This window comes from Delphinus delphis, chromosome 13 (genome assembly GCF_949987515.2).
Source record: "Delphinus delphis chromosome 13, mDelDel1.2, whole genome shotgun sequence".
Lineage (NCBI taxonomy): Eukaryota > Metazoa > Chordata > Mammalia > Artiodactyla > Delphinidae > Delphinus > Delphinus delphis.
Window position 1 is genome coordinate 16,218,469 of NC_082695.1, and position 17,724 is coordinate 16,236,192.

At 38.8% G+C, this 17,724-nt stretch overlaps 1 protein-coding gene across 4 annotated transcripts in view; it reads left to right on the top strand.

Moving 5' to 3' along the window:
- LOC132435924 (BICD family-like cargo adapter 1) overlaps positions 1-17,724 on the top strand; it is a 97,429-nt gene that overhangs the window by 54,431 nt on the left and 25,274 nt on the right. For all 4 annotated transcript variants that reach the window (XR_009521681.2, XM_060028170.2, XM_060028171.2 and 1 more), the window contains exon 3: positions 15,969-16,085. Coding sequence is in view for 3 of the 4 variants with exons in the window: in XM_060028170.2 (XP_059884153.1) it covers positions 15,969-16,085 (117 nt within the window). In the remaining variant the exon portion in view is untranslated. The remainder of the gene's footprint in view (positions 1-15,968; positions 16,086-17,724) is intronic.

The window sequence follows — 17,724 nt, forward strand, 5'->3', positions numbered from 1 at the left end:
GCTCTAGAGTGTGGGCTTAGTTGCCCCGCGGTGGCATGTGGGATCTTTAGTTCCCTGACCAGGGATTGAACCCACATCCCCTGCATTGAAAGGCGGATTCTTAACCACTGGGCCACCAGGGAAGTCCCAAATAAATCTGAATTTAAAGCCTACTTCCATATATATACTTCCGGGGGTGCCTACTTAATGACAAGCTCCAAAAAGGATTTCATTCAAATCTATTTCCTATCAATCAGTAATGACCTTATAAAAGAAAGACTTCTGTGAGGTTTATAGAAGGCACAGGGGAAGAAGTTGTGGGTTCTGAGTATTAGAAGATTCCACATGCAAAAGCAGAGTGAAGGTATATGTAGAAGCACCAATCAGCAAATCAGCAGATCAGTCATAGGTAATTTACATCAAAGCAGTAAGTAAATCCGCCTGAGTCCTGGTGATGACCTATAGGAGGAAACAGTGCCCTTTCCTGGGGATGGGCTATTTAAATCAAAGGGAATTATCTCATTAATTACCTGATGATCCTGCTGGAAATTTGCTAAAGGGACACTCCTGTGGTTTAGCTTAATCCCACTTCTGTTTTCTCCAGTTTTAGCTTGACTATCTCAAAAAGTACTCACTTAAGGTGTTCAGATTTTATCTCATACAGTAAACATTTGAGCACCTACTATGTGCTGTATACGTTTTTAAGCAAAGATTAATATGAGTTCCAGTTTCCTGTTCTTAAGTCATTCACAGTGTAAGAGAGAAAACACACATGTAAACAAATAAACAGAACAGACTGTGTAGTAAACAAATAAACAGAATAGAGTATGTAATACTCAAAATAGAGTATTATTACAGGACTGCAAATAATGTAGTCATTTTACCGGAGATTATAAAAGCGATACAGGTGTCACCTCTGAACTGGGCCATTAAGGTTAAGAATTTATCAGGTGAAAATTTTCAGGGAAAGGTATTCCAAGAAGGGAGCACACCATAAGCAAAATCACAGAGGCTTGTACAGGGAAAAAAGAAAAAAGCATAATTTGATTAATAGTTTTGTTTTTATGGTGGTGGGAAGAAGAAAGTGACCACCAGTTTGGAAAGCAAATTTTCCTAAACCCTTTCCCATCTCCAAACAGGAATATTTGAACATTCCAACCTTTAAGGTCTAGATGAGTCCCAGGGTAAGCCATATGACCAAAAGAAATAAAAAACATTAATAATACTAGAATTTTCTTTCTTTATTAGGATTAGCTGTGACAGTTATTTTCTAAGGGAATCCTGAGTGTGTCCCTAGGACAACACCATTTGTTTTCTTGTGAAGGACTCCTAAGTGTCTACTTACCCCAGCCCATTCCCATCACTGACCTAAATTAAAATTTAAGTAGAATGTCATTCAAAGTATCTATCTTCCCCCTCAGCCTTCCTGTTTATTATGAAAAGGTTCTCAGTTTCTTTTCCAAGTATCTCCATGTAATCTTTTGAAAGCATAAACATTTCGAATTCTGAGAAGTTTGCAGTGCTCATGGTATTTTCAACCCTGAGGGAACAGGGAGGCCTGTTCCAATATAGACATGTTCTTGCAGACAATGCAGTTCCTCAGTTTAGCTGGATAGTAATTCTTTTAGCTTGGCTACATTTCCATATCCACTCCCCCTTTTTACCCCTGAGACCTTTCAAGGTTTCTCTATGGTCACCACACCACATCCATGGATAAAAGAGAGTGCCTAGATTCTCTGCAACACGGCCTCAGTGAGGGCTGTCATTCTCTCCAATCAATCTGTATGCCAAATTTTCTTAGGCTTTTTAAGATCTGTCCTCTTTTGTATTTAATCTTTTAGACTTTCTGGGCCAATGACTTGAACATCAGGTCTTCAATTCAGTTGATCTTTGAGGTTATTAGAGCTATAATAGTGATGCAGACAATAGTAGCAACAGAACAGCTTGCACATGCAGTACTTACTGTGCACCAGGCACTCTTCTCAGCACTTTACATAGATTAATTTATCTCATCCTCACAATGACCTTTTGAGGCAGCTACCACTTTATCCTCATTTTACAAGGGAGGAAACTAAGGCACAAAGAGTGCTGCAGTTTTGCCTGAGGTTACACAATGCAGTAACTGGTAGAGAAGAAAGACCGTGTTCTTTTCAGAGCCTGAATTTGGAAGACAGTTTTCCCACAAGAGTTGAGTTTTATTCATCTCTGTATCCTCAATTAAAAGCATAGAAAGCAAGTGTTTTATCCATGTTGGAGTTAGTGCGAAGTGCCAGACCATCGAGTGAACACAGTATTGTGTCATTTTGGTTTAAAAAAGAAAAAAATACTACATGAATCAAAAGTTTTGATTATGAATACAGTATATTGGCAATATCTAGGGTCTGTTTTATTGTATGAGTCCTCATAGAACATTTAAAAATAAAAATTTAAAAATCTGTTCTGACTTCTTCTGAAATATATATTTTTTTAACTAGCAGTAGGGATCTGACATTGAATAATGGCCCTCGTCCAGAAACAAAAGTGGATTAACATTTCTCCTTTTTTTTTCTTTTTCAATTAAGGTCTTTGATGCTGAGGGATTACGTTTGTGATAATGATGAAAAGGATGATAATAAAACCGTTATTGTGCTCTAATTTTAAAGTTCTTTCAAATAAAACAAAATTAGACATGGCCCCTATCTGGTGGGCGTACACTTTCTAAATGTCATAGAGCAGCTTTCCACATATCTCATATAAGCAGGCATTCCCTCCCATGAGTAATAAACATTGTTAGTGGCATCAGGCTTTCCTTATTCTAGGGGATGAGTTTTTGGCATCCCTGAAAATCATCCAATATGTGACTGTTTTTGTCTAAAAGAAAAATAATGGTATTGAAATGGAAAGAAACTGAAAATAGTAGTCAAGCGCCAACTAGCTGTGTGATCTTAGGCAGGACCTTACTTTCGCTCACTCAAATCATATCAAAGGCCTCACTTTGTTGACCCATGCCTCAGTTTCATCAGCCACCAAATTAGTGGTTAGAGCCAGATAGTCTCGGAGGTTTCAACTTTCAAATTGCATGTTTTCCTTTGAGCAAATGTCAGTATTCTATTTGGAGTTTTCACTTTATCATAAATAATAGTAATAGCTATAACATATTACATATTTAGTCAGTGCTAAACATTTTAGCTACATTATTGTTACCAGAGAGGGACCCCTTCAAGGGCCCAAGAGGGGCTCTTGTCTAACACTCAGAAATGAATTGTCCGAGGAGCCATACGTGCTGATGAAGCAAAAGACTTTATTGAAAAGTGGCGCTCAAGCGGAGAGCAGCAGCAGGGTGAGGAACCCAGGAGAACTGCTCTGCATCGTCGTGGCTCGAAGTCTTGGGTTTTGTGGAGATGGGGGTTAATTTCCGGGTTGTCTGTGCCCGGTCGTTTTGCTCATGCCCATGTTTGGTCTGACTCAGGGCTTTTCCTGGTGGCATGCACATCTCTCAGTCAATATGGATTCCAGCGTGAGTGTTTCTGGGAGGTTGGCAGGATATATTATGGGCTGGCATCTCCTCCCTCTTTTCGGCCCCTCCTCATTCTTCTGGTTGGCGGCAGTTTGTCAGTTCCTTGTTCCCTATTGGGACCTTCTCTTGTGAGACAACTTATGCAAGCAGTTATTTTCATGCCTGGCCGGGGCAGATGGTTCCGGTCCACGGTTCCCTAACATTATTTCATTTTAATGCTGGCATAACTGTTAAGGTAGATCTTTTAATCACCATTTTTCAGATGAGGAAACTGAGGTATAGTGATTGTATAGTTTTCTCAAGATCACACAGCTGTATTCTTTGTTGTTCCTTCTCTTAAGACATCTACGATATTTTGTCTTGAGCTATTTGTGCATTTCTCCTACTACCTGTCAGTATGTACAAATATTTATTCTGTACCTTATATTGGCTTCTTCACGAGTGTTCATCTCATTCCCCTTCAGCTACTTGAGGATGGAGATTGTGTCTTGTATTTTTTATATACCTCATAGGGACATGAAGCTATAAGTTTTAGAACTTTAAAAGTTTAAAAGTAATAATAATAACTTTTCTTCCCCCTCAATCTTTCTAAGCTTATGCTGAGGTTTGTTGTGATTGTTGTATCACTCTCCCAAGCCTCATTATTACTAAAATTTCTGATCTTTATTTGATGTTAATTTTTTTTTTTTTTTTTTTTTGCGGTACGCGGGCCTCTCAATGTTGTGGCCTCTCCCGTTGCAGAGCACAGGCTCCAGACGCTCAGGCCCAGCGGCCATGGCTCACGGGCCCAGCCGCCCCGTGGCACGCGGGATCCTCCCGGACCCGGGCACGAACCCGCGTCCCCTGCATCGGCAGGCGGACTCCCAACCACTGAGCCACCAGGGAAGCCCTACCTATTTTTAAATAAAATAACTTTATTTTCTCTAATTATTAAGATAATACACACTACAATAGAATATTCAAAATTTATAACAAATTTTTTTCCGAAATGAACATCACTAGGAATCTCATCCTCTAGAGATAATCACTGATAGCATTTTGATGAACAGCCTTCCAGGCCTTCTATGCATGTGTGCACTTAAATAAACATATACACATAATCTTAGGTAAATAGGATCAAATATGCTGGGGTTTTTTTCACTTTATATTACATTGTTGAAATCTTTCCATATTAATGCAAGTAATCAGTGCGTGGGTGATTCAGTGGTAGAGTTCTCACCTGTCATATTAGTGCAGGTAGATGTATATAGCATTCCATTGCACTGATACATCCAATCTGCTAACAGTGAACACTTGGGTTGCCTCCAGTCTTTTACTATTGCAAACAATTATGCAGTGAACATCCTTCTACATAAATCTTGGGTACAAAGTGAGTTTCATCTGTCTGCATCACATATCTGAACTAAGATAGTATTAATTAGTAAAGTAGTACAGCAGATGTCCATAGCCACACCATTATCATGTAACAGCATAAACTTACAAGAACCCAGTAACCCAACATGGATTAGACGGGCAAATGTCTACCTGTAACAGGCATGGAACTTTGGGTTGTTCAGAAAAACATAATCCCATTAAGCTAAAATAAAATGAAAAGCTTGATCAATATGAAACTTATCTTCATTTTGTTAAAATCTTAAATTTTTCACTTGAAAGAATTGTTAGGTGTTTGTTTCTGTGTTTACTTTGGCTTGGTAGTAAAGTAGTACTTTGCAAAGTCTAGAGAGGATACTCTGTATTCTAAAGTGAAAAATAGAACTTGATAGGAAAACAGACTTTCTGATAAAACATAAACCATTCATTCTCCAAATATGTTTTAAGCACCAGTGATGTACTAAATAATGTGGATACTAGGGCTCAAAGTCTAGCAGGAGAGAGATTAAAATAGTTAATCTAGTTGAAACCCAAGATGAGAGACCAGGAAAAGAAAATGTTTTTCTTTGAATATTTGCAAACATCAGTACTCTACTTACTATGTCTCAGGTTTGGTTTTGTTTTCTCATTCTCTAACCTTTCTCTATCAACTGCATTGCTATTAAAATTTTAAGTCCCTGTTTTTTGTGATTTGGTTTTCCATTCTTTTCAGTCATTCTCCCTAAATTGGTATCTCATTTGTTTACCTTTCAGTTACTTGTTATGTGACCCTTATGCATCCCTTCTGGGCCTCAGTTTCCTTATCTGTGCAATGAGGGAGTTCAAATAACTGGTTTGTTTTTTCTAGTAAGTTCCAGCTCTGACATTTTTAGAACCTAAAGTAGAGACCAGATCTGTCTTCCTCACTATCGTATCCCTAGTTCATAGCATAAATCTGGCCACACAGTAAAAGCTTAATAAACTTTTGTTAACATTTTGACTTAAATTTGGGGGTCTGTGTGTCTACTCTAGTTCTTTGGAGATTTTTACTTTTGTTTTTTTCATCCTATAGTAGCTATACTACTATACATTTAGACTTGATTCTTTTAATTGCTCAAGGGCAGTTTCTGTCAGCCATGAAAGATATTTAGTTCAGTTCAGTTCAGACATTTTTTGCATACTTATCATATGCCAGGCATTGTGCTATCCACTGGGAATACAAAAATGAATTAGACTCAGTCACCCCTCACCTTAAAAAGCATAAAATGTGGTGAGGGAGAAGGAATGCAAATGGATAACTGTAATAAAATGTAATATGTGCTCTGCTAGAGGTGTGTGTCCATGGTGCTATGTGAACTCAAAGGATTGTTTTTTATTGCTAGACATCTTGTGTCATTTTCAGTCTGGTCAGTTGTATTTTATATTTTCCTGTTCCACAGAGATATTTTTAATCATGTCTTTTATTTATCTAAACATAATCACAGTTGTCTTACAATCTATATCTGATAATTCTAGTATCTGAAGTCATTATGAATGTTTCTGTTGTTGTTTGTGGTGATTCTTGCTCATGAGTATTTGTTTCTATGGGTATTTTTGGTTTTGTTTTACTATAATCTGCTTTTTTTTTTTTTTTGCGGTACGCGGGCCTCTCACTGTTGTGGCCTGTCCCGTTGCGGACCACAGGCTCTGGACGCGCAGGCTCAGCGGCCATGGCTCACAGGCCTAGCCACTCCGTGGCACGTGGGATCTTCCCAGACCGGGGCACGAACCCGTGTCCCCTGCATCGGCAGGCGGACTCTCAACCACTGCACCACCAGGGAAGCCCAATCTGCTTATTTTTATTAGAAAATTATTTATGGAAATTATTTGATCTTTGGATGAAGTTACCATCCTTCAGAGATGACTTGTTTTCTCCTGCCAAGTGTCTAGTGGCACTACCAATGTAGTATTTTTTTTTTTAATAATGTTAGCCTTATAAGGAAGTTACGGAAAAAAATAGAGATTCTCATATACCCTTCTTCTATTTTCCCCTAATACTAACATCTTACATAACCATAGTACAGTTATCAAAACCAGTAAATTAACATTGAGGCAATATTAACTAATCTACATACCTACTGGAATTTTGCCAATTTTCCCACCAGCATCCTTTTTTTGGCCCAGGTTTCAGCTCAACCTCCCATATTGTATTTAGCTGTCATGTTTATTTTGTCTCCTGCAATCTCTGACAGTTCTTCAGTGTTGGTTTGTTTTTCCTGAAGTTGGTACTTTTGAAGAGTAATGATGAATTTTTATAGAAGGTCCCTCAATTTGGGTTTGTCTAGTGTTTTGTCATGATTAAATTAGGTTATGCAATTTTGCAGCAATAGCACAGAAATGCAGTTGTGCCCTTTTCAGTGTTTCATATTGAGGACATGAGGTGTTGATATATATATTTTTTTACTGGTGATATTAACTTCTACCACTCGGCTAAGGTAGTATCTGCCAGGCTTCTCCACTGTGAAGTTACTCTTTTCCTCTTTGTAATTAATAAGTCTTACAGGGAGATAACTTTGAGACCATATAAATATCCTGTTTCGTGTCAGACTTTTGCCCACCAGTTATTAGCATTCATCCTCTAGCTCTTTTTTTGTGTATTTACTCATTTATTTATTTGGCTGAGCCGGGTCTCAGTTGCAGCATGCGAACTCTTAGTTGCGGCATGTGGGATCTAGTTTCCTGACTAGGGATTGAACCTGGGCCCCCAGCATTGGGAGCATGGAGTCTTAGCCACTGAACCACCAGGGAAGTCCCCATCCTCTAGCTCTTGCCTGGAACAGTTATTACTGTGATGCTTGCCTAATGGTGATTTTCTGTCTCTAGTGGTCCTTCTACATTTATTAATTGGAATTCTTCTGTAAGGAAGAGCTGCCTCTCTTCCCTTATTAATTAATTTATCCAATTATTTACTTATCATTGTGGACTCATGAATATTTATCTTATTCTACACATTATAATCCATTGCTGTCATTATTTGTTTTATTGATCATATGGTCCCAGCCTTAGGCATTGGGAGCTCCTTCGAGTTGACTCCTATGTCCATTCAGTGTACCTCCATCATTTTTTGAGCACTTCCTTTCTTTCTGGCATCACAAGATGTTCCAGGCTCATGTTGTATTTTTCCTTCCCCAACGCTGGAACAAGCCATTTCTCCAAGGAGCTTTAGTTCATTTATTAGAGATTGGTATATAGAAACCAATGAGAGCAGTAGAATGTCATTACTTTTAGGCCCTCTCAGAAGACAGAATTAGGAAATAAGTGTGGAAATGCTAACACATTCATAAACAGATATCTATAATCCTTTCTCAGTCTCTCCATTTATATATGTATTAAAAACCGTAAGTTCATTCTGATGTCTCCAGTTCTAATCCAGTACCACAGAGTTCATGTTAGCCCTCCCTCTTTCTTTATTTGTTACTTTTTTTTTCCACAAGAGAATCCAGTTCTCATTATCCATGGTACATTTACTTATTTGTTCAATTCTATTAAACACATACAGTAATGTTAGAATTGCTAAACCATACATCTGTGAGAAACAAGTTTATTAACTACAGTTCAGTAGCTCTGTAGAGTTCTTTTTTCCCTGAACCTTACAGTATACAGTCAAAAGACTGTTTTCCAAAGCTATTTAAGTAAGTTATTTTCTTCTTGGCCCCCTACAGTTGTGGTTATGCTATTTATTTGTGGTGTAGTTAGGCTTATTTGTTACTGTTTGTGTTCCATTGGTTGGTTGTAATAATTTGCATATGTGAAATATTAATATGACTCCGTTACTATCTTGTCAGCTCTTTGATGCTTTTAAGAAATCTTTTCCACTTTATCCAGTATTTTTAGCTGTTTTCAGTAGGAAGGTCAGTCCAAACAACCTATCCCACTGTATTACCAGAAATGAAACCTCCTCTTTGGAAAGGTATTGGTGAAAATCTTACTATCTTTATATATTAAGTAAAATATAAATACAAAACAAACTTAACTTCTGAGTTTTATTTTTGAAAGGCTTTGGGAGGGATTGGCATACTAAAGCCTAGTGAGAACAAAAGGCTATCATACATTTTTGCATTTACTTACCATCTAGTAGATGGCTATTGCTTTTATTACTATAAATAATCAAGATAGCATATTACATGATAAGCCTCCTTTTTACTATCAGTAGGCTCATGGCACCTATTACCAAATTTGAAAGTTTTTAACTATAAGACCTTGAAAGTAAGAAAATACAGACTTCAGGTTAATTGGATTTTCCAGTTAAGCAAAGGCTAATCATAAACCCATTTTCGGTTCAAATTGGTGTAGATTTTCCATTCTAAAGTATAATCATCTACTTTTCTGACTCAGTTTTTCCATTCTACTGGAAAACTTAGGTTTTCTATTCCACTTCTACTAGTAGTAAAGTTCTGCTACCACCACCAGGGTGACACGTATTCATTATAATTGCAAAATATGGGGAAATCCCAGATGCCTAACAATAAGGGAGTGGTAAAGGAAATCATAACATATCTACTTGATGGAATATTATGCAGTCACTTAAAGTGACAATTAAGAAGTGTAATAATAAATAACATGGAAATGTTTCTGAAACCAGGCTAAATGAAAAATGAAAAAATCTATATGAGTAATATGATCATGGGTAATTGTACATACACACGTAGAAAGATTGGGGGAAAATCAACAAAATGTATTTTCAAAACAAACCCATATTCTGGGGTTCTGTTACAGAAACTGAAAATTGAAAAATAGGGACTTCCCTGGCAGTCCAGTGGTTAGGACTATGTGCTTCCATTGCAGGGGATGCGGGAGGTTCGATCCCTGGTCGGGCAGCTAAGATCCTGTGTGCCGCGTGCTGCGACCCAAAAAGAAACAAAAAACAAAAAGGATAACCTACGAACTGGGAGAAAATATTTGCAAATTATGCAACTAACAGGGCTTAATTTCCAAGATATACAAACAGCTCATACAGCTCAATATCAAAAAAAAAAAAAAAAGCAAACAACCTAATCAAAAAATGGGCGGAAGACCTAAATAAACATTTCTCCAAGAAGACATACAAATGGGCAACAGGCACTTGAAAATATGTGCAACATCACTAATTATTAGAGAAATGCAAATCAAAACTATAATGAAGTACCACCAAACACCAATCAGAATGGCCATCATCAAAATGTCTACAAATAGTAAATGCTGGAGAGGGTGTGGAGAAAAGGGAACCCTCCTATACTGATGGTGGGAATGTAAATTGGGACAGCCACTATGGAGAACAATATGGAGCTTCCATAAAAAACTAAAAATAGAGTTATCATATGATCCAGCAATCCCACTCCTGGACTTATATTCGGAAAAGATGAAAACTCTAATTCAAAAAGATACATGCACCCCAGTGTTCAAAGCAGCACTATTTACAATAGCCAAGTCATAGAAGCAACCCTAAATGTCCATCAACAGCTGAATGGATAAAGAAGGTGTGCAATACACAAACACACACACACACACACACACACACACACACACACACACATAAATGGAATATTACTCAACCATAAAAATGAATGGAATATTGTCATTTGCAGCAACATGGATGGACCTAGAGATTATCTTACTAAGTGAAGTCAGAGGAAAACAAATACTATATGATATCACTTATATGTGCAATCTAAAGAAATAATACAAATGAACTTATTTACAAAAATAGAAACAAATTCACAGACATAGAAAACAAACTTATGGGATTAATAGATTATATTAATCTCTATTATATATAATCTCTATTATATATAAAATAAACAAGGACATACTGCATAGCACAGGAAACTATATTCAATATCTTGTAATAACCTGTAGTGGAAAAGAATCTGAAAAAGCGTGTGTGTGTGTGTGTGTATAACTGAATCTCTTTGCTATACAACTGAATAACACATACTGTAAATCAATCATACTTCAATTAAAAAATAAAAATAAAATGGTAGATCTCTCCTACTATAATTTCTAAGTTAATTGGCTCATTTTTTTTCTTTTCACAAATAAGTTAAATGGATGCTCATGTGTAACTAATGCAACTTCCTTGCCTCCATTTAACAAGAAAGTATATAATTGGTACTCCTCTGGTGGCGCAGTGGTTAAGAATCTGCCTGCCAATGCAGGGGACACAGGTTCGATCCCTGCTCCGGGAAGATCCCACATGCCACGTAGCAAATAAGCTTATGCACCACAACTGCTGAAGCCCACGTGCTCCCGCATCTACTGAGCCCGTGTGCTGCAACTAATGAGCCCACATGCTGCAACTACTGAAGCCCACGCACCTAGAGCCCGTGCTCTGTAGCAAGAGAAGCCAACGCAATGAGAAGCCCGCGCACCACAACGAAGAGTAGCCCCCGCTTGCTGCAACTGGAGAAAGCCCACACACAGCAATGAAGACCCAAAGCAGCCAAAAATAAAAATTAAAAAAAAAGTTTAAAAAAGTATATAGTTAACAGTTCTACTTTGGCCAGTTTAAACAAATTTAAAATGTTACAGTTTAGTGAAATATTCTTATATTGCTAATCATGTCAATTGGAAAAGTAATCATGGAACAGCTCTGCTCAGTGGAGAGAAAGTTATCTGGCCTAGATGGTACTTGACCAAATCAAGCATATCGGGCAGAAGGAACACACTGTCAGTTTTTTTTTTGCCAATTTGAGGATTAATTAAGTAATAAATAATTACCTGAGCACTCAGATTATAAAAGTAGTTCATTTCAGATAGTTCAAGAAATGTATGTGTTAAACTTTTCAGCATTCTTTAACAGAACTAGAGTTATTTCTTGAATGTCTTGTTTTCTTTATTCAATCTTTATGCAATGAAAGTAAAAGAGATGTTTTTGAGAACATTAGAAATAAGTATCTAAAGATTAAAACATTTCATAATACCCAGTGGTGGCAAGGTATTAGGAAGCAGGCATATTTGCACTCTGTCAGTAGGGGTACAGTAAATTGATCCAACATTTTTGGAGGACAGTTTGGCAGTTCCTATAAAAATGAATATGCATTCCTTTTATCTAGTAATTCCACTTATAGGAATTTATTCACTTATAGGGTATTCTCCTACAAGTACAAAGATTGATTAGCAAGGATATCTTTTGAAAGCACTGTTTATAATAGCAAAGAATTGAAATACTCTATAAATGCTCATAAGCAAGGACTAGTTAAATAAATTATGGTATATTCATATAACTAAATGCCAGACAACTGTTAAAAAGAATAAGGTAGATTTACATATTGACATAGAAAGATGTTAAAACACTATATGTATTTTTAAAGCCAAAATTTTAGTAATGTTTTAGATAGATAGATATGAATAGAAAATTTCTACAAAGACTCACAAGAAGTATCTCTAATATGGATGATATTAGATATATCACTGGAGAGTGGTACTACTAATTAGGAATAAGTGAGGACTTAAACTTTCATTTCAATCCTTCAGTTCGTCTTAATTTTTTTTCTCTAAACATTTGTTGCTCTTTTTTTTTTTCTAATATTTATTTATTTAGGCTGCGCCGCGTCTTAGTTGCAGCATGTGGACTTCTTCTTAGTTGCGGACTGGGCTCTTAGTTGCGGCATGCAAACTCTTTAGTTGTGGCATGCATGTGGGATCTAGTTCCCCGACCAGGGATCGAACCCAGGCCCCCTGCACTGGCAGCGTGGAGTCTTAGCCACTGGACCACCAGGGAAGTCACCTGTTACTCTTATTATTAAAAAAATTTAAGAGTTTAAGAATAAAAGAATATCTGAGCTAAAAGCATACCATCTTTTCTTATATTCACCTATGATTATAGATGTCATTCTCTGCCACAGTTTTGCCACAGCTGTTACTGGCTGCTTAATCAGGTACAGTAGTCAAAACTCATCATTTTGAGAAGTAAACTGTAAGTCCCATGCCTGTCATTTTCTGCTTTCAAAATGAATTATCCTAATATAACCCCACGACCACCAAAAAAGTTCCCAGGGCCATGACTAGCTGCCCTAAACCTAGAAGGAGAAAGTTTTTTATCTCCAAGAGAGGTATGGCTCCTGGATATTAAATAGCTTATCTTTGCAAGGCCACCAGGAGAACAGAACTGAAAGGTATGGCTGCCGAATATTTCTGTATTTCCCTGTATTTTTTAGCTTGACCTTCATGATGTTGGCCAAGTCACCAAACAGGCTGTTCTCAGTGGACTTATGCATATGACAGCTCCTTATAATATACACATGGTGTTCTCAGTACTTGAGTTTTTTTAAAAAGCAAACAACTGATCCTAGTTGCCCTAAACTTGTAGCAGTGCGATATTTCTTTCCTTCCTTTATTTCCCTACACTTCAGTGATTAGACTCAATCCCACAAAGCCCTGAATTACAAATAGGGAAATGGGCATACCTTCAAACCTGCCTTTTTTGTGTTACAGTGTAAAGGACGAATATGTCTATAAATTGAGAAAGTGAGACTCCAAGAGGTTAAATGACTCATATAACTCATACCCATATCTATGGTAGGACAGGAACTCTTAACCCTGACCATCTGACCCTTAACTTGTTTTTCCTTTCATCATACATCCCTCCTCTCAGGAGCAGGGCAGATCTCTTCAGAAAGACCACTGTTATTCTGGCTTACTCTCCTACTGGAAGAACTTCAAAGAAGCTCTGAAATCCACTATGGAACTAAAATTGGCTTTGTAACCTTTCTGATACTTTGTTCAGAAAGCATTTAGAACATTAGAGTTATGTCAAACTTCAGAGATTATTATTTAATTTATGTGCAGAAATAGCTAATATTCATTCTGGTAGTCAGGTCTAAGTATCTGAGCCAGTTTCCATCTCTGAAAAAGAAGAAAATAATATACTTTGGAAGGTGCATTAGCTCCTTACAGATGGTACTTATATGTCTGATTGATCCGTTCCCCTCCATCACCATCACAGACAAATGACTGGCCACCTGACTGGAGGTGGCCATGGTGTGGTGGGAGAGCACAGAACCGGGAGGCTGAAGACCAGGGCAGTGCCACTCCTCTCAGCCTCCACCTCCTTGTCTGCAAAATGAGGCCATCAATTCCTGCTTCTTAGGGCTATTGGAGATTCATATGAGAGCTGTAGGTTAGAAGTCTTTGTGAACAGTATATCCTTGGGCACATCTGAGGAGTCAGACAATTAAAGGAAACATTGTAACATAGTGGTTAGGAGCTGAGACTTTGGTGTCATGCTTCCTGGAGGGAAGAGACAAATTTTATTTCTAGGAAGATCACTTTGAGAGGAGACTGTCTACAGGAGCATTTCTGATACCACCTGGGCTAGATTTGTAGCCCTCAGTGCATCTCTGTGGTTGTCTCATGATTCATGTCAAGGCAGTGATGCTCAGAATGAGGTCAGCTGCCTGAATTACCCAGTGCTTTGTAATCTGAACATATTTGAAACCCTGATAGTCAACTGAATTCAGTATAGGCAATCGAACTGCAGCATTTATAAGAGGAAATTTTCCTTATGGGCCCTAAATTCTATTTGAAGAAATTTCAAGAGTCAAATAAAATTGCTTAGTATTAAAAAAAAGAGAAGAAGAAGAAAAGAAAGAAAACAAGCCTTTCTAAATTGGACTCATGAAGTTAGTTTCAATAGTGAGTGATAGAAATAGGAAAAACTATTTCAAGATACTGTGTAAAAAGGCAGTATTGCAGTCCTAATTTCGGAGTAAGACAGCCCAAAGTTTACCATTCTGATGCTGTCATTCACTAAAATGTGGGGCAAGTTCCCTCACTTCCCTGAGCCTGTTGCCTTGGAAGTGAATTGAGGGTGACAGGCCCTACTTTGGTTGTGACAATTGAGGTAAAGCATTTAGCACAGTTCTTGCACATAGTGAAGTACTCAGTAAATAATACTAATTTTATTTTTAGGCAAGGATGACTAATGTGTTTCTAAGTGATTAAGAAACAAGCTGGTAGTGTCTAAAATTAAATTTAGAATAAGGAAGAAAAAGAGATGGTTTAATTTTCTTTTGTTGTATGTTTTGTAATTGTTTAAAAATCAGCAGTATAGGTTGATTCTTGTGGCGCTGTAGTCTGGGGCAGGGGGCACGTTTGTTGAATCTATGGAACCAAAAAAAGATGGACAATTGGTTATACAGCACTTGAAGATAAAAGGAACTGTTGAACCTATAACCATTACTGTAAGAGCCTCATTGAACAGCTAGCCTACCATTTCAACATTATTACCATCCCACCTCCTCTGAAAGCCTTTCCCAACCATTTCTGCACACCGTGATCTTTCCTGAGAATGCATAAAGCTTACTGACCCTATTTGGCCTCAGAAAAGCACTGAGGCAGTTACTTAACCTGTCCTGTGGCTCTCCTCCACAGGGCAGGGTTCAGGGCTTTCCTCAGTGGGGGCTTGGCTGGGCCCTCCGGAGGATGACTGAGTTCATATCTTTCCAAGGGTGCATTCTTTCAAAGTACTCTCCTGCATATTCAAGAGAAGGTGCTGACGCACCAAATGGTATTTGGTGTTTGCTGTGTTTCAGCATTAGAGAATAAATGGATTAGGGTGGGAAACGAGCACCTCAGCCAGCACTCCCCAGAGAATCGAAAGTTCCTTGAGGAATGAACAGAAAAGATCTTAACAGACATGACAGGGTATTTTAAATAGTACCCATGTTGACTGGAAGTAAGAAATACAGACAGAGATGATTTGCCTGGGCCCCACTAAGGAAATGCATGGGAGAAATAAAGGAATTTCTAAGGTATTAGGTATATTGGTCTTATTCTTCCATGTAAAATACTGAGAATGTCTCTCAGTTTAGATGTTTGCTGAGCTTCTGCTGTGTGCAGAATCATAATGATGATAACTAACATTTGAGAACTTACAATTTTCTAGGCCTGTTTCCTCTGATCAGCAAAGTGGTCTTAGACCTAGACAGAGTCATTCATGGTGGAGGTAGGGATAGGGGTTAGTCTTGTTTGGGTGTGAGGGAACAAAGGGACCAGGGATGGGAGACCAGTTTCTCATCGTGTACTTGTAGAATAGAGTTGCAAAGAGATGCTTGAGAAATGAAAGGTAAATCAGTCCTCTTTTGTACAACCTCTAAATCAGCTCTATGGTCTCTTCTGCTTACAGGCATCAGAAGTTGAGAGACAGCTATCTATGCAAGTCCATGCCCTCAGAGAAGACTTTCGGGAGAAAAACTCATCAACCAACCAGCACATCATCCGACTCGAAAGCCTTCAGGCCGAGGTGAGCCTCCCCGTGCAGCAGTGCTTGGATGGAAGTGCTTTTCTCATTGGAGGTGCCGTGCCAGGTCTTTTAGACAAGGAGCCCTCTGAACAAAAACCTGCTCTATCTAAAATCTCTAGGGAGACATATCTGTGAGAAACTAAATGGGGAACACTTGACCATGTTCCTCCAGGTAGCCTGTTGCCTAGAAAAATAAGGTTGCTCAGAGTTACTGCTGAGTGTGCTGAAATTATGAATGCCCTACTTTTTACTGAATATGTTGATCCCTCAAAGAACATCCATGCCAATCCTAAATAGAAGATTGGAAAGGGAATCCTCCCTTCCTCCATTCCATTTGGGTCCAGTTCAGTCCATCTTAATAGGGCCTATTATTCTCACTTATAAACTGAGAGTAATAGAAGTGTCTACTTCATAGGGTTGTTGTGAGGATCTGATGAGTTAATACGTGGAAAGCACTGTGTGTGGTGTTTGGAAGAAAGTAATGTTATTGAAAGTATATGAGAGGGCAGGCAGGGTCTATGGCCTGAGAGGGCCAGAGGGGGAAAAAATGTAGCACTCAGGGGACAATATTTTGAGAATCCAGTTGTGGGGAGGAGAGGGGAGGAGTCCTATCACCAGTCCAAATGGGGGCTGTCTCCTGAGGAGGCTTCCACCTAATCTGCTCCCAGGACCCCTCAGCCAAGTGTCCGAACAGTAGCCCTTTGGCTGAGTCACACTTTGAGGGACGGTCTAGCGCCACATGATCGTGCACCCCTGAAGGAACCAGCCAGCGTGGTCAGGCCCAAGAGGCCCAGACGGCTGCTCTCCTGCTTCATAAATGACATGAAGATGTTTTTCCTAAAGTCTGTCCATATCTTCTCTTTTCTCCTGGCTCTCCCTTCCTTCTTCCCTTCCCTTGGAATTCCTACTGGTATTGAGCAGCAGGTTCTTGAAGTAAGTAGTTTGTGCTGGTGGGTTTGGCATGCCTGTCTGTGACGGTCTGTGTGCATGATGTGCTGTTCAACCACCTCTGCCGAAGTCTGACTCCATCGAGTTGCCTGTTTTCCTTTCCCCACCGCCCCCAATTCACTGTTTCTAGACCCTCATGACACAGGGTCTTTCCCAGGAATATTTATGGCCAGATTTGGTCCCAGGTTTCAGGGTGTGTAGGATGGGGTGAGGGAGTTGGCTGCCTAATGCCAATTCCTTGCTTCATCCAATAACACTGCTACTTTTAAAAGCCAAGCTATGAAATTGTTTATTTCAAATAAGTTACTTCACATAGAGCTGAACTGCTAAGTTTTTTTAAGGGGTGGGGCTGTGTATCAGAACCATATTTACCTCATGACTTCACTAAGTGGAACTTGGGAAACAAAGGTGATCCATGGGAAGGAAAATGTAAAGGTCAGAGGGTATTTAAATGAAAACCAACTAGAGTAAGAATTCCCTTCATGTGGGTAACGCTGCTTCAGTGTGGGGAATAGTGGACCCATTCACAAAAGGGCCTGCTCCTTTCGGTCCCTTACCCAGGTGCACACTTGAGAGACAGTGTTTCTTTGTTTGGCCAGATACCTGATCCCTCTGGACAAAGGCCACATACTTCATTTCCCCAGGACAGCATCCTATCTGATAGGTGGGTGGCCAGGGAAGATCTGTGCCC